At 46.0% G+C, this 21,633-nt stretch overlaps 1 protein-coding gene across 1 annotated transcript in view; it reads right to left on the bottom strand.

Annotated features, from left to right (window-relative positions):
* LOC124555966 (nose resistant to fluoxetine protein 6-like) overlaps positions 1 to 21,633 on the bottom strand; it is a 408,440-nt gene that overhangs the window by 64,132 nt on the left and 322,675 nt on the right. Inside the window, exon 6 of the mRNA XM_047130013.1 lies at positions 6,506 to 6,714. Within this exon, the coding sequence (XP_046985969.1) occupies positions 6,506 to 6,714 (209 nt within the window). The remainder of the gene's footprint in view (positions 1 to 6,505; positions 6,715 to 21,633) is intronic.

The following is a 21,633-nucleotide window of genomic DNA, read 5'->3' as shown; positions in this document are numbered from 1 at the left end:
TTTTTAACACAAACCTACGTTTTTTTAAATGGAACCACGTTAGTTTTGTTAGCACATCTGAACATATAAACAAATACGTAATCAGTGCCGTTTGTTGCATTGTAAAATGTTAATTACATCCGGAGATGTTGTAACCTAAAGTTGACGCTTGAAACCTCCGACGTTCAGTTGCGTGTTGTAACAAACACGGGCCACGGTTGGCGAGTAGCATCTGCAGGGACATGGTTACGATAACGACCGTGTTTACGCGTGTGGCTGTAGTGCACTGTTGTGGTTTGGTCTAGCTGTCGCAGTGTCCGCATGTAGCGCTTGCTGCTATTGTTATTCTGCATTAGTCTCCGCACGCAGACCAACTGTAGTACACCGTGTTACCAGACGTCTGTGATAGTGTAGTGTTGTAGGAACTGTGACCATGGTGTATTAGAACTCTGAAAAGGCGGAGATGATACTCATCTATGGCGAGTGTCGACGAAATGCAGCTGAAGCCTGCAGGGTGTATGCAGAACGGTACCCGGACAGAGAGCATCCAACGTGCCGCACATTGCAAAACATCTACCGCCAACTGTATGCAACAGATATGGTCGCAGCACGCAAACGGGTCCGTAACAGGCCCGTCACAGGAGAAGCGGGTGCAGTTGGTGTGTTAGCTGCTGTTGCCATAAACCCACACATGAGTACACGGGACATTGCGAGAGCCGGTGGACTGAGTCAAAGTAGTGTCATGCGCATACTGCATCGTCACCGCTTTCACCCGTTTCATGTGTCGCTACATCAGCAATTACATGGTGATGACTTTAATCATCGAGTGCAATTCTGTCAATGGGCATTAACAGAGAATGCGTTGCAGTTCTACCTGTTTACCGATGAAGCGGGTTTCACAAACCACGGGGCAGTGAATCTACGGAACATGCATTACTGGTCCGTGGACAATCCTCGCTGGCTCAGACAGGTAGAGCGACAGCGACCGTGGACTGTAAATGTATGATGCGGAATCATTGGCGACCACCTCATTGGTCCTCACTTCATTGCAGGGGCCCAAACAGCTGCAACATACATCGCGTTTCTACAGAATGATCTGTCAACGTTGCTAGGAAATGACCCACTGGAAACGCGTCGACGGATGTGGTATCAGCATGATGGTGCACTGCACATTCCGCAATTAACAGAAGGCTGACAGGATGTTCGACGGGCGTTTCATAGGACGCGGAGGACGCATAAATTGGCCAGCCCGTTCTCCTGATCTTACACCTCTGGACTTCTTTCTGTGGGGTACGTTAAAGGAGAATGTGTACCGTGATGTGCCTACAACCCCAGAGGATATGAAACACGTATTGTGGCAGCCTGCGGCGACATTACACCCGATGTACTGCGGCGTGTACGACATTCATTACGCCAGAGATTGCAATTGTGTGCAGCAAATGATGGCCACCACATTGAACATCTATTAGGCTGACATGTTGGGACACACTCTATTCCACTCCTCATCGTAATGTACATATGCGTCAGTGAAAAAGACTAATAAAAAGGTGTTAGCATGTGGACGTAATGTGCTGTTCCAGTCTCTTCTGTACCTAAGGTCCATCACCGTTCCCTTTGGATCCCTACGTAATTCGGTGCTCTCCGATACACACGATCGAACAGCGGAGGAGTGGTACTCAAGCGTCAACTTTAGGATACAATATCTCCGGATGTAATTAACATTTTACAATACAACAAACGGCACTGATTACGTATTTGTTTATATGTTCAGATGTGCTAACAAAACTAACGGGGTTCTATTTAAAAAAAACGTAGGTTTGTGTTAAAAAACATACTTCCGTGCATTTTTTTATGGTTTGTATTAACCAATTACACTAGCCCCTCTACTCACGTTCGGTCTGTGGAATCGATTCGTCAGTATTTGATGTGGTTTACGAAATATATCCAGCTGTAATGTTTGGTGACTCACCCTGTATATATATATATATATATATATATATATATATATATATATATATATATATATGCCTCCTTTTCTGACTACGAGTAGATTGCGCTGCATAAAGCCACTTTGAAGTGTAAGGCGTGGGCTGCTCAGTGATATCCAGGTTCTGATGTGACAGAACTGTAATAATGCAATACTGGAGTGCATCGGTGGCCAGGGATAATGGTTTACCCAATGTGAAGGAAGTCGAACAGGGAGAAAAGCACAAACACTGCTTGACGGACTGCAAAGCCTGTTAACAATGTACAGACCACACAAATTTGATGCATTTTTCGTGAAGTCAGTAAAGAGGAGGGCAGATGTGCGGGCCTGGAGCATGAACCTAGCGTAATAAGAAAGTTTGTCCAAAAACGACTGGAGCTCCTTCAGGTTTTTGGGGGCCGACATGTGGACGATGGCTCTGATGCACTCATTTGTAGGAGCAAGACCACCTTTGCTTAGCACATGTCCCAAGAAATGCATCTTTGACGAAAAAACTGTTTTCCAGTTTGCAGATTTCGTAAATGCTCCTCTCGCATGGAGCCCACGACCAAGTTGTCATCGAAGTTGTTTCTGCAACAGAGAATGTGCTGAATCAACTGCTCGAGACATCGTCGATAAATTCCTGACAAAGACGCAATTCCAAAGGGCAAGTGATTAAGGGAAGGTAGTGGTGAAATTTCAACCCAGTCGTAAAAAAATTGCAGGTGGCTGAAAATTTGTTTTATAATTTTTCGTGGCATTCTGAATTCAGTGGATAAATCTAATTAGAGAAAAAGTTTCATACTTTTGAATTTTTGGGTTAAAAAAACAGTGGAGTTGTTGGTTATCACGGAATTTATATATTCACAAAAAAAATTTTAGCCAAAAATGTTTAAAATTGACGCAGTTCTGGCGGTTACTGGTAAATTACAAACCTACACTCATGAAATTTAGTCTCACTACAAGAATAATACATCAGGGGCGCTGCAGAAGACACACTCACCACGAGTAGTGCTTGTGACAAGAAAGTTTCTCGCGTGAATGTGCCTTCAGAAAATTGTCAGTACCGACGTCAAAAGGTTATATTCCATGCAGCATCATTTGTGAAGGAACGGTGTTGCAGGCCACTGGTATGAGTGAAAAACAATAACTATGAAGAACTACATTGCAACTTTTGATGCGAAAGCAAACGAGCCACAACAGGAGCTAAAAAGTAAACACTTTTGGCCTTGCTGGTTGAAGGATTATGATCGGTGGGTGCAGTGTCTAAATTAGCAAGTGTTCTCTACCTCCAATAACATTGGTACCTTGCCGTCGTCAACGTCATAATTGCAGGTATAGCTGCTGAATGCAAGTGACTGATGATAGTAGAGTAGGGATGTTAGAGAACATCGGTATTTACAAAATATCAGTTTTGGGAGTTTCAACATCGATGTTTCAGTGCCAATATTGAAGTCTTGGAAACATTTTAACATCGATGTTAAAGACAAAATATCGACGTTCGATGTTAGTAAAAAATCAGGCTACTTGCTAACTACCGTCGATAGTTCTTTCGTCATTTAAATGAATATATTTATATACAGGAAAGTACTTTGCAAGCAGTTAGGGATCCCCAATAACTAGTATGTTGAGTATCAAAATATCTGGCATACAACCAATACCGACAATTGGAGAGAATGATACCTATCTGGCATATTCCGAGCACCACACACTGTGAGTCCACTGAGGTGGTGACGAAGGCTCCTGATAGCCTAAGTAGGACACTTCTGTCCCCTCGTTTTACTGATGCATTGTTAGTGACCAGGTTCAGTTCGTGTGCCAACGTGCTAGCTGCGAAGCTGAGTGCTGATTCAAAGAGCGCATAGTGGTCGTCCGCATGACGGTTAGAGGTAGTATGTACTGTTTTGAATTTAGCCTCGTCAGTTTATGTAGTATTTTTCTGCTTTGTCTGTCGTTAGCGTTATGTCTTCGTGAAAATTCAATTTGACATCTTTATATACCCCAAGATAGCATGTAAAATGTGCTCGTTTGATGTTTGTGTCCCCTGTTTTAACCGAAGGATTCCTTTGGAGTGATAGTTTCAATATTGTGTTATGTTTTTTTTTTGTTTTCGGCTAGCCGGCCGTTGTGGCCTAGCGGTTCTAGGCGCTTCAGTCTGGAACCGCGCGACCGCTACGGTCGCAGGTTCGAATCCTGCCTCAGGCATGGATGTGTTTGATGTCCTTAGGTTAGTTAGGTTTAAGTAGTTCTAAATTCTAGGGGACTGATGACCTCAGATGTTAAGTCCCATAGTGCTCAAAGCCATTTGAACCATTTTTCGGCTATCTTGAGTTTGTTGTTGTGATACCACTGCGTAATTGTTTGTAGTATTGCACTGGCTTTCTCTTGTAGCAGGGCTCTGTTGTTTGCAGTGACTACAACTAATAGGTCGTCTGCGTAGGCGACAATTCCGCCTGAGCTGTCATCCCCATCTAGAAGTTTAGGATGGGCTCGATTGTTATCCCAGAAGATGGCCGCAGATCGATACTCGAGGACAACTTTTGGTAATTCTTTCAATTACTTTCCGGCTGACCGTCTGCCACTAGACTACGCGGTCATTACAGTAGTCTAGGAAACTGTTGGGCACCGATGACCTCAGCAGTTTGGTCCCTTATGAATTCACACACATTTGAACAGTTGGGAAACTGTTGTTCTATAGTGACTGCGGTACGTAGAGGTGCCTTAACCAGTGCACAGGTTATAAAACGTAGTCGTTACTTTTACAGTTGTACCGAGTGATCAAAATGTCAGTATAAATTTGAGCCGGCCGGGGTAGCGGAGCGGTTCTAGGCGCTACAGTCTGGAACCGCGCGACCGCTCCGACCGCAGGTTCGAATCCTGTCTCGGGCATGGATGTGTGTGATGTCCTTAGGTTAGTTAGGTTTAAGTAGTTCTAAGTTCTAGGGGACTGATGACCCCAGAAGTTGAGTCCCATAGTGCTCAGAGCCATATAAATTTGAAAACTTAATAAACCAGGGAATAATGTAGATAGAGAGGTAAAAATTGACACACATGCTTGGAATGACATGGGGTTTTATTAGAACCAAAACAAAGTTCACAAAATGTCCGACAGATGTCGCTGGACAGTGAAACGACAGTGACTGCGCATGACAATCGTGTTTAAATGGAGCTGTAATGAGAGAGAGAATCAGATGCGCCAGCAGTCGCAGCATGTTGACGTTACCTGAAAAGGCGCTGAATTATCAGAATGGGGAATGTGCTAGTTCAGCGTTACGATCCTATCGCTATAGGACGGGGATTCGAACGGGTTAAGGTCCGTTGACAAATGCTGCTGTGGCGAGAATGATTTCGAAGTTCGAAGTCACGGGTTGTTTAGACGATAGACCCCGTAGTGGCCGACCGAGCACAAGGCGTAATGCTGCTGAGACAGTTCAGGAAGAAATGGAGACTGTAGCGGGTTCGTCCATGCACGGGGAAGTCAGCGCTCGAGCAGTTGCACGTCGCACCGGCATTCCATACACTACACTTTGGCGTATCCTCCGATGCTATCAGTACAAAATCCATCGGCATCGTGAACTGTTACCTGGCGATTTAGTGACACGGAGGGCATTTGCGGTGTGGGCGTTTCAAAAGATGGCGGAAGATGACGACTGGTTGAGTAACGTGTTGTGGACCGACGAAACTCCTTTCACGCTCCGAGGGTCTGTCAACGCCCACAACTGCAGAATTTGGGCTACCGAAAATCATAGAACTGTCGTGGAAACTCCATTGCACGACGAGAAACTCAAGGTACGGGTTGGATTTACCACATCTACCGTTATATGGCCTTTTTTCTTCGAGGAAATGCGTGATTCTGGTTTTGTAACTGCTACCGTGACGGGTGAGAGGTACGCCGATATGTTACAGATTCGCATCATCCGCAGCCTGGCTGGTAAACACCTGGTGGAACGTACGATGTATATGCAGGATGGCGCTCCACCCCATATTGCTAGACGCGTGAAAGATCTCTTGCGCGCGTCGTTTGGTGATGACCGTGTGCTCAACCGCCACTTTCGTCATGCTTGGCCTCCCAGGTCCCCAGACCTCAGTCCGTGCGATTATTGGCTTTGGGGTTACCTGAAGTCGCAAGTGTATCGTGATCGACCGACATCTCTAGGGATGCTGAAAGACAACATCCGACGTCAATGCCTCACCATAACTCCGGACATGCTTTACAGTGCTGTTCGCAACATTATTCCTCGACTACAGCTATTGTTGAGGAATGATGGTGGACATATTGAGCATTTCCTGCGAGAACATCATCTTTGCTTTGTCTTACTTTGTTATGCTAATTATTGCTATTCTGATCAGATGAAGCGCCATCTGTCGGACATTTTTGAACTTTTGTATTTTTTTTTTTTTTTTTTTTTTTGGTTCTAATAAAACCCCGTGTCATTCCAAGCATGTGTGTCTATTTGTACCTCTCTATCTACATTATTCCGTGATTTATTCAGTTTTCAAATTTATACTGACTTTTTGATCACCCGGTAGTTTAGAGAGAAGAGTCTGCTGGGTACTCACCCCACGATGAGGAAGGAGGCGGGCGGGAGCCAGGACTGCTGCACGTAGCACATCTGCGGGTTGACGCGCACGCGCGTGCTGACGCCGGTGCGAGCCGTGTGCGAGTCGAGCGCGTCCTCCAGCGACAGCTGCACGTCCTCGGCGCCGCACGAGCGCGGCACGCACACGCCCCAGTTGATGCTCGAGAAGCGCGGCACACGGTGCCCCGGCTGTGGGCAAAGCGAACCGCTCAAGCCGAGCACTCTACAACTTACACACGAGGGGGTATAAGAAAAACCGGAATTATTTTTAGAAGCTATACATTTTCAAATTGCTTACAAAACAACCTTATCCTCTTCAAAATACTCTCTATTGAACTACGGCGAAACCTCTTTATAGCGTTCCTCCATATAATGTTTTCCTCTGTGTTACGTCCGTTTTTATCGGTCCCGACTAAAAACCCATATAAACGATGTTAAATTTTCCTCTTTACTGCGTTTCCTCTATATTACAGTTTCCTCCGTGTAACGCTCATATTTTTGGGACCCTGGTCAATTATTTACCTCTTTATAACGTTTAAGTGACTGGATGTAGATGCATCGTTATCCGTTCTGTGGATTCACAGTTTGCACCGGCTCGGAAAGTCCGCGCTCAGCGTGTTTCATATGTCAGCGGCAGAACCCGGTCACGTGACATTTAACGCACATTCTACTTGTGGCCATTTCAGTCGATGCTTCGTATTCGTAGCGTGTTGTGTGAGCTGAGCAGCAAACAGTTCGTGTGTCTAGTGATAGTGTGTCTAGTGAGAGTGCGTCTTCGATATAACGTTTTTTTTTCTTTTTTCTTTTTTTTTTTAAGCTTTCATCAGTGGACATGAGTGAAAAGCGGAAGAACATTTCTCTAGAGGAGAAGGTTTCTGTTATTAAAAAAGTGGCGGCATCTCCTGGTGTGAGTCGCGTGGAGCTAGCAAAGCAATTTGAACTGGCCCCCTCAACACTCAACACTATTATGAAAAACAGATCGTCGATAATGGAAGGGTTTGAGAATTGTGGAAATTCGAAACGTGTGCGTTTGAAACCATCGGTTTATGACGAAATGGAGAAACTTGGTTTCAGCAAGCACGTGCTGCAAACATTCCTACAAACGGAACTACACTCCTGGAAATTGAAATAAGAACACCGTGAATTCATTGTCCCAGGAAGGGGAAACTTTATTGACACATTCCTGGGGTCAGATACATCACATGATCACACTGACAGAACCACAGGCCATAGACACAGGCAACAGAGCATGCACAATGTCGGCACTAGTACAGTGTATATCCACCTTTCGCAGCAATGCAGGCTGCTATTCTCCCATGGAGACGATCGTAGAGATGCTGGATGTAGTCCTGTGGAACGGCTTGCCATGCCATTTCCACCTGACGCCTCAGTTGGACCAGCGTTCGTGCTGGACGTGCAGACCGCGTGAGACGACGCTTCATCCAGTCCCAAACATGCTCAATGGGGGACAGATCCGGAGATCTTGCTGGCCAGGGTAGTTGACTTACACCTTCTAGAGCACGTTGGGTGGCACGGGATACATGCGGACGTGCATTGTCCTGTTGGAACAGCAAGTTCCCTTGCCGGTCTAGGAATGGTAGAACGATGGGTTCGATGACGGTTTGGATGTACCGTGCACTATTCAGTGTCCCCTCGACGATCACCAGTGGTGTACGGCCAGTGTAGGAGATCGCTCCCCACACCATGATGCCGGGTGTTGGCCCTGTGTGCCTCGGTCGTATGCAGTCCTGATTGTGGCGCTCACCTGCACGGCGCCAAACACGCATACGACCATCATTGGCACCAAGGCAGAAGCGACTCTCATTGCTGAAGACGACACGTCTCCATTCGTCCCTCCATTCACGCCTGTCGCGACACCACTGGAGGCGGGCTGCACGATGTTGGGGCGTGAGCGGAAGACGGCCTAACGGTGTGCGGGACCGTAGCCCAGCTTCATGGAGACGGTTGCGAATGGTCCTCGCCGATACCCCAGGAGCAACAGTGTCCCTAATTTGCTGGGAAGTGGCGGTGCGGTCCCCTACGGCACTGCGTAGGATCCTACGGTCTTGGCGTGCATCCGTGCGTCGCTGCGGTCCGGTCCCAGGTCGACGGGCACGTGCACCTTCCGCCGACCACTGGCGACAACATCGATGTACTGTGGAGACCTCACGCCCCACGTGTTGAGCAATTCGGCGGTACGTCCACCCGGCCTCTCGCATGCCCACTATACGCCCTCGCTCAAAGTCCGTCAACTGCACATACGGTTCACGTCCACGCTGTCGCGGCATGCTACCAGTGTTAAAGACTGCGATGGAGCTCCGTATGCCACGGCAAACTGGCTGACACTGACGGCGGCGGTGCACAAATGCTGCGCAGCTAGCGCCCTTCGACGGCCAACACCGCGGTTCCTGGTGTGTCCGCTGTGCCGTGCGTGTGATCATTGCTTGTACAGCCCTCTCGCAGTGTCCGGAGCAAGTATGGTGGATCTGACACACCGGTGTCAATGTGTTCTTTTTTCCATTTCCAGGAGTGTATTTTGAAGGAGAAGGCGCGTCAAATATCACTGCAGTTAGTAATGGAAAGTTTTAAGGCGTCCAGTGGATGGATTGAGAAATTTCGACAGCGTCATGGTGTTGTATACAAAGCGGAATGTGGAGAAAGTAAAAGTGTGGATGAACCAACTGTAACTCAGTGGATGCAGACTCTCCCTAATCTGATACATGGCTACAAACTGCGTGACATTTATAACGCAGACGAAACCAGCATGTTTTCAATTTAATGCCGGATAATACATTTACTTTTCTTCCTGTGGAAGATTTTGCAAGTGATTTTCAAGAGTTTCAGGAATTAATAGGCAGTGATTCTGTCACTTTTGAGGAGTTTGTGGCTGTGAATGACAATGTGGCAACCACAGGAGTACAAAGTATTGAAGAGGTGACTGGAGAGAGAAGCTTGGAGAATAATAGTGGTAGTGAAAGTGACAGTGACAAGGAAGATGACCCTGTGCTCTCATATACTAAGGCAGCTAAAGCCTTTGAAACTTTCAGGAGATATATGATGGCCCATAGACTTGAGGACAGAACAGTAGTTCAACTTGCTCATCTGGGACAAGAAATGATTGCCATAGAGTCTAGGAGAAATAGAAAACAAACATGCTTGCTTGAATATTTAAAAAATATCATAGGTATGTGAGTTTCAGATTGCATAGATTCCTAGAGTTTTGTGAAAATTTAAGTTCCATTTCATAATTTAATTATTAAAGTAATTTTTTTGTAACTAACTCTTTTTTTAATCTGTTCAGTATATATAATATGTTCAGTATATCAGAATATGTTCAGTATATCATGAACAAAATTTGGCTCATATTCTATAATTGGGTCAACTGAAGAACGGGATACCACCTTTCAGCTTTGGACAATGATGGCATATCTTAAGAATCTGTTATAACTTTTTACAGTACAAACTGATGCATTTACTTCCACCCATCCACCTACCAGGCCCCATGTTTTAATTACAAAAAACTAATCATCTGATACATTGATCATTTGCAGTGAATATCATACTACAGTGTTGTGAAAATTTAAAATGTCATCATGGCGCCATTTTTCAAAGCTGATTAGTTGTGCTCTTGATAAGGAACGTCCCCCATAGGCCTGTTTCAACTTTTCAAACGTCGCACTCTGAGATTCCCCGAGTTTATCACAAAACTCTATGGCATAACGTTGCTCTAAAATTTGCTACTCCATTTCCGTAACACACAACAAAATTACTACTTCACTGACGGCGCTCTTAAAAATCACCTGACGGCTGTACGGAGCTGAAACTCGGACTGAGCATCTGGAAGGGATGAACACACCTGTCTACACAAGTATTACAAAACAGCGTTGCCATATAGCTCGCAGTGTTGTCAGTCCCACAACTTTTCTCACAGATGTCGCATTACATGCATGCAGATGTCATGTGAGGGGGACTCAATGGTATCAAAGGAGGCGGGGAATATTGTGTTGTCAGCAGAGAAGCAAGAAGATCTGAATGGGTCGGACAAGAGAGCTCAGTTCCTCCAGAGGCATTGAGATACCTGACTGAAAGGGCCCCCAGCTGAGTTCAAGCCACCACGAAGGGAAAAGCCGCACATGGTAGCCACGTGGTCTGAGGCGTCTTGTCACCGTTCACGCGGCTCCCCCTGTCGGAGGTTCGAGTCCTCCCTTGGGCATGGGGGTGTGTGTTGTCCTTAGCGTAAGTTAGTTTAAGTTAGAATAAGTAGTGCGTAAGCTTAGGGACCGATGATCTCAGCAATTTGGTCCCATAAGATGAAACCACAAAAACGAAAGCGAATGGTAGACGCACCCCATATTAATGTCCAGTAATAGGTCTCCACATACTTTTAATCAGATAGTGTAATTAGATTTAACGAATGCTGCTCTTATAATAATTTAATAATTAATAAATTATCAGTGTCTCCATCAATCATTGTGGATTGGTGAAGGGCTGTGGGACGACAGATGCTATCCATGCAGCTCGCCTGCTTATCGGAAAGCACCGTGAGAAGTCAAAGCCGGCCACTGTGGCCGAGCGGTTCTAGGCGCTCCAGTCCGGAACCGAGTTGCTGCTACGGTCGCAGGTTCGAATCCTGCCTCGGGCATGGATGTGTGTGATGTCCTTAGGTTAGTTAGGTTTACATAGTTCTAAGTCTAGGGGACTGATGACCTCAGCTGTTAAGTCCCATAGTGCTCAGAGCCATTTGAACCATTTGAGAAGTCAAAACATCTAAACTTTGCCTTTCTCAACCTCGAAAACGCCTTTGACTGAGTGCAACACGAGTTAATTTGGCTTGCCCTGCGAGAGCATGGAGTACCTGAAGAGCTCGTTAGGTGGGTCAGTCTGCTCTACCAGAACCCGAAGCTGTCAGCTGCCGGATTATCTCACGACTTCCCTATTTGTGTGGGAGTTCATCAGGCTCTGCTCTCTCACCACTCCTATTTATCAGTCATGGATACCGTCACAAGAAACCTGCAGAAAACCTCACCCTGGACGTTACTGTATGCTTTTATTCTCCAATCAGAAACATACACATTTACAGTAGCCATACACATCAATAAATATGTACATATACATATACACAAATTGTATTTATATTACATGTGCCGAGTACTTTGCAACCTCCAAGGCGCTTGGAGTGGCTTACAGGAGATCAATCTTAATGCAGGATGTAGGGCACAAAAGGCACTGGAGCATATGGCTTGTGGTTTGTTCTAGTCCACGATCACAGGACGTATCTTATTTTATGAAGCCCCATCTCTTCAAGTTGTCTGTGGATCGTCCAACTCCTGATCGTAATCTGTTTAAAGATTTCCACACCAGCCAGCTCTCGTTGTGTCCAGGTGGTAGTTCTTCAGCTTCTCACGTCTGCAGGTGAGGCGTCAATTCTTCCATAACTCCAGCTTTGCCTTCTCTGGTGAAATGGTGAGCTTCTCGGATGTTATCAGGAAGCTCTTTCGCGATCTCAGCCGTTGCTGTGGTGGATTATGTCCGTGCAGTGGATGGGCACTGTCCTGTTCCACTTTCAGTCTCACCTTGTTGGCAGCCACTGTTCTGCGTACCCATTCCTATTCCAGCCAGGCAGTAGAGCTTATCAGTTGGGGTAGGTCTTAAGCAACCTGTGATCAACCTGCAGGTTTCGTTGAGAGCAATGTCTACTTGTCTGGCATGAGATGACCTGTACCAGACTGGGGAAGCATATTCAGCAGTAGAAAAGCACAGTGCCATTGCAGAACAGCGAATAGTTTGTGGATGTGATCCCCACTGTGTCCCCGCTAGTTTGTGAATTAGGTTGTTTCGAGCGGAGATTTTCATTTTGGTGTTCTTGCAGTGAGTTTTGAATGTCAGAGTTCTATCGAGAGTGACTCCCAAGTATTTAGGTGCGTGATGATGCTGGAGTTGGATGCCTGGCCATGCAATATGTAGCTCACGATTAGCTTCCCTGTTCCTTAAATGAAAGGCACACACTTGTGTCTTCGAAGGGTTTGGTCTGAGTTGATTCCGATTGTAGTAGTATGTACAGTATGCTGATGATGTGCTACTGGCTAGTGAAGATAAGAATGATCTACAACTTCAAGTCCAAGCCTGGAACGACCGCCTTGCTGATGTAGGATTACGGCTCAATGTGTTGAAAACATATTACCTTTCGACAGATTTAAAAGGCTCTTTAACAATCATATCCCCCAGCAGCAAGGACTTTTAAGTACTGTAATACCGCAGCCACTTTCGCCAAGTCACCGCGAGCAGCCGTGTAGGAGGAAGGGGCCGGACTCCCTGGGACGAGCCCCTCGGTGCAGTCATTCTGCAAGCACACAGCGGGAAGCGTGGCCGACGTCCTCGCCTCGCTCAAGGAGGGACACGATGCAAAGGGCCCGTCTGACAACCAGAAGAGTCCCGAGAGCTGATGTACACCTGCAGCCATTACGACGGAACGCCAAGAGTGTACGCGCAGAAGCATACGAGTTCTTCTGGCCTTGCGACAGTCATTTTACCTGCCTTAGGAAACAGGGATGTACCGACAATTCCAGCACCCCACGGGCACAGAGGAACGTGCAAAAAGCGCGGGAACTCGGCGCAGGGAGGCGTGTGAAAGAAGCCAGCGTTCTTAAGACGATGTTTTCCTCGACAGTGAGGACATTCCTTATAAATGACGGACGCCGGCAGATTTTGAGATGGAACCCAAACATGAGTTTGTCCAGGGCTCACGCAGAGATGGCAGTTATAAAGAAGTGTTGTGCAGGTGCTCCCCCAAGAGCCTCGGAATGCTGCAAAACATCTTAAGAATTCGAAATCGTGAGAAAGGTGCCAATTTACGAGGCACACGCCAGCCCACGCCAGATAGGAAATTTCCACCCCGCAAGGAGAGACGTGGCGATGAAACGGCGCTCTGTTATTGGGCTGCATTGAAAATTTCATCCTCCAATGATAACGCCGAAAGGAGGAACATTTCGAAGGGGAGTTGAGCTGAGAGACGGAAGAGAAGCGAGAGGGGAGTCGTGGAGGCATCGTGGAAGCGAGAGGACATGGGTGCTCCGCCACCCATCGCCAACATCCGCCTTCCGACGCCGTGAGAGCAGAACTTCGGCCACGCAGCCGACAACGGGTAGACAACGCGGAGATTGTAGCTGGGCCCCGCCGCAAAGCCGCGATTGCTGATGGGGGCAGCCAATCCGCGCAGCACAGCTCCGACGCGACGCGCCGCACCGACGCAGCGCCTGCCGCCGACACCAGTACACGACGAACGATAAAGAATAATGGCGATACGATTCGTCCCCTCCTCCTTCCCCTTAATAACTGAGTCGTGTCTACGCCCAGTCAAATCGGCCCTGAGATTTGTAATTTTGTTTTGTTTTATGTAAACAGCACGAAAATACTTTTCTTTTATGGTTTGATCATATAAGCACTCTTTTACATTCATACATGAACCCCTTAATTTTTTACCTTTTTTGTTTGATTTCATTTAATTATTGATATCAATTAATTGTTGCGTGGGGCAATCTCATTAGTCATCTGCTCGTCATTTCATGTTCGACAGCAGAGAGAGAGTAATTTTTCGAGTTTACTACATTTTTGGCGCCCAACTTGGGGCGATCTGATTGCTAATTTTCATGGTATTTGATGTCATAAAATAATTTCTCGAGTTCACTACAATTTTGGCGCCCAACGTGGGGCTTCGGTTTGACTTCATTCTCACGTTGTTGCTGTTGTGTTGGTAGAAGAGCCAACACCGTGTTACTAGAGGAGGCCGAAAGGCACGCGTTTTAGCTCACGCAGGCTGGTGTGAGGAGGGAAGAACTATACTGACGTGAGGTCTGGAACATGACAAGGAATTAGAATTCAGAAAGCGGACGTAATTAGTTTGATACTTAACTTTAATCCATTAATGATGAACGTCGCTCTTGACGGTACATGATTCACAATATTATGTGTTCAGAATAGTAACTGAATATGGCGCCTTGCTAGGTCGTAGCAAATGACGTAGCTGGAGGCTATGCAAAACTGTCGTCTCGGCAAATGAGAGCGGATGTAGCCAGTGAACCATCGCTAGCAAAGTCGGCTGTACAACTGAGGCGACTGCTAGGGAGTCTCTCTAGACTAGACCTGCCGTGTGGCGGCGCTCGGTCTGCAATCGCTGATAGCTGATTGTGGCGACACGCGGGTCCGACGTATACTAACGGACCGCGGCCGATTTAAAGGCTACCACCTAGCAAGTGTGGTGTCTGGCGGTGACACCACAGTTGCTAGTATGAGAGCTTCTAAGTTTCGGGACACGACTCAGAAAGAATCCCCATTCCATTATTAGCATAAGTTAACCTCACTGTGTGAGATGTCAGGCGCATGGATGGTGTATTTGTGTATGCTAAGTGCGTTGCAAATGGGCATATAAAGTAGATATAGCGGTAGCTTGTGTAGTCAGTTTTGGTTCCCATAGCCTCCTCGAATTTTTTGATGTAGTTTTAGAATGTGTAGTTTGATGTTGTGAATATTCTGTTCTACGATTTCCAATGTTCTATTCGCTGTTACCAGCGTTTTCATCAGCGTTGTACTGTCTCTGTTCGTTCTGTGGAGTGCTTTTAGTTTTTAGTTTAGTTTCTCTATGCAACTGAGGTCTGGGAGACTGATAAATACGGAAACAGTCAAGCCAGTTGAGGGAAGTTCGGGGGCTTGCGAAGAAACACAAGTCACGTTTATGGAGGATACGCAAAGTCTGAGTCCACTAGATCGGATTCTCGAGATAGTAGAAAACCACACATCACAGTTAACAACCATAAGGGAGGAGAATAAAACACGGTTCAAAAGACTGGACTGGACTAAAACTTTGCAATCAAAAGCTTGATCGGCAGATCGCTGAAGTTAGGCACGAACTGGAGACCGAAACCGAAAAGGTACGAACGGAGGTCACGAACAACCTAAATGACGTGAGAAAAGAGTGTGAAACGAAGGCTGGCAGCTTAGAAACAAGGGTAAACGCGAAGATGAGAGATGTATCTGTGCGCTTAGATGAGGAAAGTAAATCATACAAGGGAACGCATATATGAGTGTCATTCCTCGAGCAAGAAGTGTCTGCAATGCTACAAGGTAGTGGCCTTGTACCTCAGGTCACGCCAACGAATTTGCAAGCCGCACTACCGATGCATGCCAAGTTCGGCCGAACACGCAGCACCCACCCGAAGGCATACCTAAAGAATTTAGACGCGTATCTGCGTGCTGAAGGAGTGGCGGAATGTAACACTTTACTCGTTGCACGGCAGACGCTCAATCAGGAGAAGGTTGCCTGGTTTGACGTTACAATTTGCGAGAACAGTAGTTGCAAGGGTTTATGTACTAAGTTTCTAACAACGTACTGGAAACTGACCACACAGGCGAGTGCAAAGATGGGTATATATCGGGGACGGTATGCGCCACAGTCACGCCGCTCCATGGCAACCGACGCTGCTCACTTTGTCGTTCTTGCGAGATACTTGGATGACAAAATGCCAGATGAGGAATGTTGCAGCGCGATGCGCTCACATTTTCCTGCTCATGTACAACGTACACTCCTCGGGGCACGGTCGGGAGAACAGTTCCTCGATATTTTAAGGTCCTGCCGCAAGGGTTTGTGCACCGCAATGACAGACAGAACTGGCGCAATTACGAGCGAACGAGAGAAGAGAGGAATAGGCGAGAGCGAGATAGACATCATGGTCCACACCGTGGAGAACAAGGCAGGAACGAGGTGCCAAACCAAAGACGCCAAGTGAACTGCGTGCAAGTGTGGCATTATGGGAGAGACCGTAAGAATAATGCAGGGTCACCAGCTCTGACCCCACCTCAGGCAGAGGAGTGTGAGGTCACGAAAATGAAAGATCAGAGAAAATGGGATATTGCAGGGGACGCCACGGTAGAGAAGGGCCATCACAAACGCAATGTGCGGTACTGACAATCACAAGCGCAAGACGACATTGACCAGTACTGTGATGAAACAGAGTTTCCAGAAAAAGCGGACAGTCGGTGTCCCCTCATTGGAATAACTGTGGATGGAATGAAGACGAGAGCATGTCTGGATTCTGGGTCGGAAGTGACAGCACTTTCATCATCTTTTTACTCATAGCTGGCAGAAAGTGGTAGTAAATTAGCTGAGATACCCGTAAAAGGAATCTCACTAATTCCCGCTTTTAGGCGAAAAGAAAGAAGGTAGAGAAACATGTCTTGGTGTCGTTAAGTGACGGAAGAAATACCTTCCAGGTGAATGCAGTTGTCATCTCTGGGTTGTCGATCGATTTTATAATCGGGAACAACATACTCTCGAGTGGAGCGGTGGTCATGGATTGGACCAGTAAATCCGTAGTCAGTTTGTTCAAAGATCCGATCGCATTGGGTGCAGAGGCCACAAAGGGCACAGTTAATTTGGTAAAATGTAGAGAGAACGAGGAAATTTTCATAGATGGGCCACGGGAACTAGAAGTTGACTTACTAGGGGGAACAGGGGTTCCAGATGAAGTCGTGATGAGAATTCCACCAACATAGCTGACAAAAGTGAACCTGACGCACATAATGCGACTGATCGTGGGTTAAAGGCCCTCGCACATGTGCTATTAGGATTTAGAGGGCCAGAGGCCGTTAATGAGTACGCTCTCGTGACACCCCAAGCCGCTCATGCGAATAAAGATGACACGCCCAAAACGGAACATAATGATATACAGAGAGAGACCACAGTCAAATGCCATGTCGACAAGAGCGCCGAGACAATAAAAAAGGTTGAAAGTGAAGCCCCCACAGCGTCAGGTTCACTTTTGTCAGCTATGTTCGTGGAATTCTCATCACGACTTCATCTGGAACCCCTGTTCCCCCTAATAAGTCAACTTCTAGCTCCCGTGGCCCATCTATGAAAATTTCCTCGTTCTCTCTACATTTTACCAAATTAACTGTGCCACAGAGAACCTCATGTGGAGTGTAAAATGCGAAAGCGATTGCAGAGTGGCAGAGAAGGACTATGAAGTGAACCACAGAAGTACTGATGCCCACTCGCTAGCAGTAGAAGACGATGTTGTTCGCTCCACGGTCACAAAATTTGCAAAAGTAAGACGGTTTTCGGAGGATTGCAGGTGTTTTCATGCTTCTAAGCGGCGAGATAAATTTATCGCGTCTCACTCAGAAACAAGGCAGTCAGTAGATGGCGTCATGTGTACTGACGATCAGCCAGAAGTGTGCGTGGATAACGCAGAGGTTGATCCGGCGGGAATACTTAGAAAGAGTATTGAAGGTAACCCATGGCTGAAGCTGCAGCAGAGACAAGAGGTGGAGAAAACAATCGTGGGATATAGGGATACATTCTCGTTCCTACCGGGAAGATTTGGGGAGCGGTCCATAAGTTCAGAGTAACGTGTGACCTCCGCCAACAGGGAAAACGTACCCAGTGACCTGGAAGCACCCGAAAAGCTACTAGGGAAGCGATACAGGCGATGGAGGCAGCCAGAGTCATAGAACCTGGGCTCAACAATTGCTATCGATGGAAATCTCAACGCAGAAATCTCCAACCGCCTTAGCAGCGCGTGGCTCAAATGGTGTTCCGTTACTGGAGTACTATGTGACAAGAAAATTCCAAACAGGCTCAAATCAAAAGTATACCGATCGGTAATCCGTCCAGTTGCACTGTATGGGGCTGAATGCTGGCCTTCAACAAAGGAAGTAGAGCAAAGACTTGCTGTTATGGAGACTAAAATGCTTAGGTGGACATCGGGATTAACATTGTATGACCACGTCACAAACAATGAAGTTCGCAGGCTATACGGTGTTGTACCAATAGTAGACAAAATGAGAGAAAGCCGCCTACGTTGGTACGGGCATGTCCTTAGAGCAGACGAGACAACAGTGGCAAAGACTAGTTTCAACCTAAAGGTAAATGGGAAACGGCAAGCGGGACGATCAAGGTAGCGATGGTTTGACACTCTGCATGAAGACCTCAAGATCTCAGGCCTTCACCCTAATCAGGTGACAAGATCGCAAGAAGTGGCGACAACTAGCCAAAACAGCGGACCCCGCCAGCACGCGGGACAAACGTTAAGGAAGAAGAAGAAGAAGAATGCTCTAATTTGGCACACTTTTCGAGAAATAGAGCTTCGAAGCTTTACGAGCCTGTTGTATACTATACGAGAGCGCCAGCTGTGAAGCAGTGACGTTAGCGCAACCTGCCAAGGAGGTAGACTAGGAGTTTCTACCAAACAATTGTAGCACTCCAATGAATCCTGTTTATCAAAGGAATAATAATGTTCATATGACTATTAATGTTGTCCATTGCTAGTGAGATTAACGTGGAACCATAAGGAGATGGATATTTATTTATTGATACCTACATTCACGCATCGCAGTAAATTCCTGTACCAGATATGAGTAACGTACACTCTGTTTCTGATACACACACGAACATATCGATAAATAAACGTTCATTTCATACCAATTTCGCATTACTGCGTAGGGACTTAACCGTTAACTCGCGAGGTGTGGTCTCTCAGACCACGAAAAAATTTTCAAACTCGCTCCCAAAGGCCAGTTGTGGTGGAATACTTCTATACTCCCCGTACCCTCCTTAAAATGTCAAGTCTACGATGTTTCGTTGTCGGTTGCGTTATCGTCTTCTGTGTTTATTGTTGACACATGTTATTGATTGGTGTTGGAGTCTCCTAGACCGCGCCTCGTGGACTATGTACCTGTTTTCTTCAGTACGGTACCCTCTAGCTCAAAATGCATTCGCACGAATGTGTCAGTTTGAACTTTCCCGAGTTTGATGAAATTGTTCAAAAATGGTTCAAATGGCTCTGAGCACTATGGGACTTAACTTCTGAGGTCATCAGTCCCCTAGAACTTAGAACTACTTAAACCTAACTAACCTAAGGACATCACACGCATCCATGCCCGAGGCAGGATTCGAACCTGTGACCGTAGCGGTCGCGCGGTTCCAGACTGTAGCGCCTAGAACCGCCCGGCCACTCCGGCCGGCGATGAAATTGTTAGTCAGTTTATGGAGGAAGAAATAAACGAAAAAGACGACGATTTGACATCAACCAGTGACAACAGCTCTGCTATCGAACAAGAGGAAGAACGTCAGGAAAGTTGTGATGGGGGATCTGTCTGTTTCTTCAGAAATACTTAAAGTGTCTGTTAAAATCGAATGTGTTCTGAGTGGTGATAAGAAAAATATAGTTCCCAGCGATGAATTCCAATTTGACAGACTTTCTTTTTGTACCTATCGGGTAGAATTTTTGTGCGCAAATTTAAACCGTGGAATTTAAATTTATTTGGAAATTTATTTGTTACAGAGATCGTATAATTTTTCAGAATGTAATAGTCAGTACTCTAACAGTCCATTTATGTGTACTATTTGAAAGAACCACACAAAATTATGTGCTTTTGTGTGATAAATAGTAAAATGCTGCAGGCTTTGTTTGTTGCAATAAAATAAACGAGGAGCGTTTAAACAACACTTAAATAATTGTAAAAATAAATGTTATATAGCATAAATTAAAAATTTAATATAATTTTTACCTTAAATCTCGGTTTAAACATAGGGGTCCCAGAGACCCCACCTTGTGGTATATAAGTCACCTCGCGAGTTAAGGGTTAAGAAAGCAAGGTACACATGTCGTCCCTCACTAGTACAAATTCTGGGTTTCCTTCAGACACTTTTCTGTTGTGATACAGATAACAGGTGCATCACAGCAGACACATGAAATGGTGCTATAACTGGAAACATACTCCATAGCTAAATGGAAACATACTCCATAGCTGAAGTAAGTGGGACAGAACGACTCTTGTGGACAGAAAGTCTAAACTGCACACAGTTTCACTGTGGCATTGGCCTGCTCGTTCCCCAGACCTCATTCCCATGGAATTTTGGTTATCAGGTACAATAATCGGTTATACTTCAAAGTGTGCGTCATTCCTTACGCCGGAGGGCAGGGGGGTGCATTGTCATGAATGGACGCCACGTTGAACACCTCCTGTAAACAAATGTTTATCGTAGAAAGTATGCACTTCCGGACACATGTTTATTGGACTTATGTTTCTTGTTTCGATGAGTCCTATCACTTCTCAAAGTATTCGACAGTTCTTTTTTTGAACACCCTATACACACCTCCTCCGCGGAAGAAAAGCGAAGTAGCGTCATCAGGAGGAAAGGTCATGGTCACCGTTTTGTTCGACAGTGAAGGAACTGTGTGCGCAGAGTTTATGGTGAAGGGGACAACCATCAATGCCAGTTCTTATTGTGAAATAATGACATCGCTGCACAACGCCATAAAGGACAAGAGTCGTGGAAAATTAACTAAAGGCATAGTTCTCCTGCACGACAATGCAACACCACTACACGGCGCGCGCAATACAAGCTTTGCTGCGACGTTTTTGATGGGAGGTTTCGAAGTATCCACCATACTGATATAAGTTCGTAGGCTTCCACGACCGCTGTCATTTTTGATAAAATAATTTTTGGTATTGGGCGGCGTCATTGTAAATACTAAAACAGTCAAACTGGCGACGTTTCGACCGACTTCCTGCCCAATATCCAAACTTATTTTGTCCAAAATCCACCATACAGTCCACGTCCTACACCATGCGATTTCCGCCTTTTCGGTAAGCTGAAGGAATACCTTGACGGGAAAGAGATTTTCCAAATACGAGGGCGTTCACACAGCATTTCTCGGACGGCTCCGTGACCAAGGATCGGATTTCTGTTATCGAGGAACCGACCGATTGGCACAATGTTCCGACCGTTGTGTTCAGAGACTTGGCGACTGTTCTGAAACATGGTGTCCAGTATCTGTGTCACTGTGAAGTTTAGTGCAGTATTGTTACTTGGCCTGCTTTAATCATGTGTAACTTTCCCTCTGAAGTTCCCTCGTATTATGTACACCGTACACGTATGTATCGCAGTGAAGTCATACCAGGCTATACCGGCTCTGAATAATCTACATTGTATTTGCGATACTCTCACTAATGTATCGATAAATAGATGTTCATTTCATTACGATTATTTATTATATCTCACAATGAATGTACTATAATACTTATCACTATCATTGTTGTTCCTGTCCGGAA

The sequence above is a fragment of the Schistocerca americana genome, chromosome X (genome assembly GCF_021461395.2).
Source record: "Schistocerca americana isolate TAMUIC-IGC-003095 chromosome X, iqSchAmer2.1, whole genome shotgun sequence".
Lineage (NCBI taxonomy): Eukaryota > Metazoa > Arthropoda > Insecta > Orthoptera > Acrididae > Schistocerca > Schistocerca americana.
The sequence above is the reverse complement of the archived record's forward strand: the minus strand, read 5'-3'. Positions and strand labels throughout refer to the sequence as shown.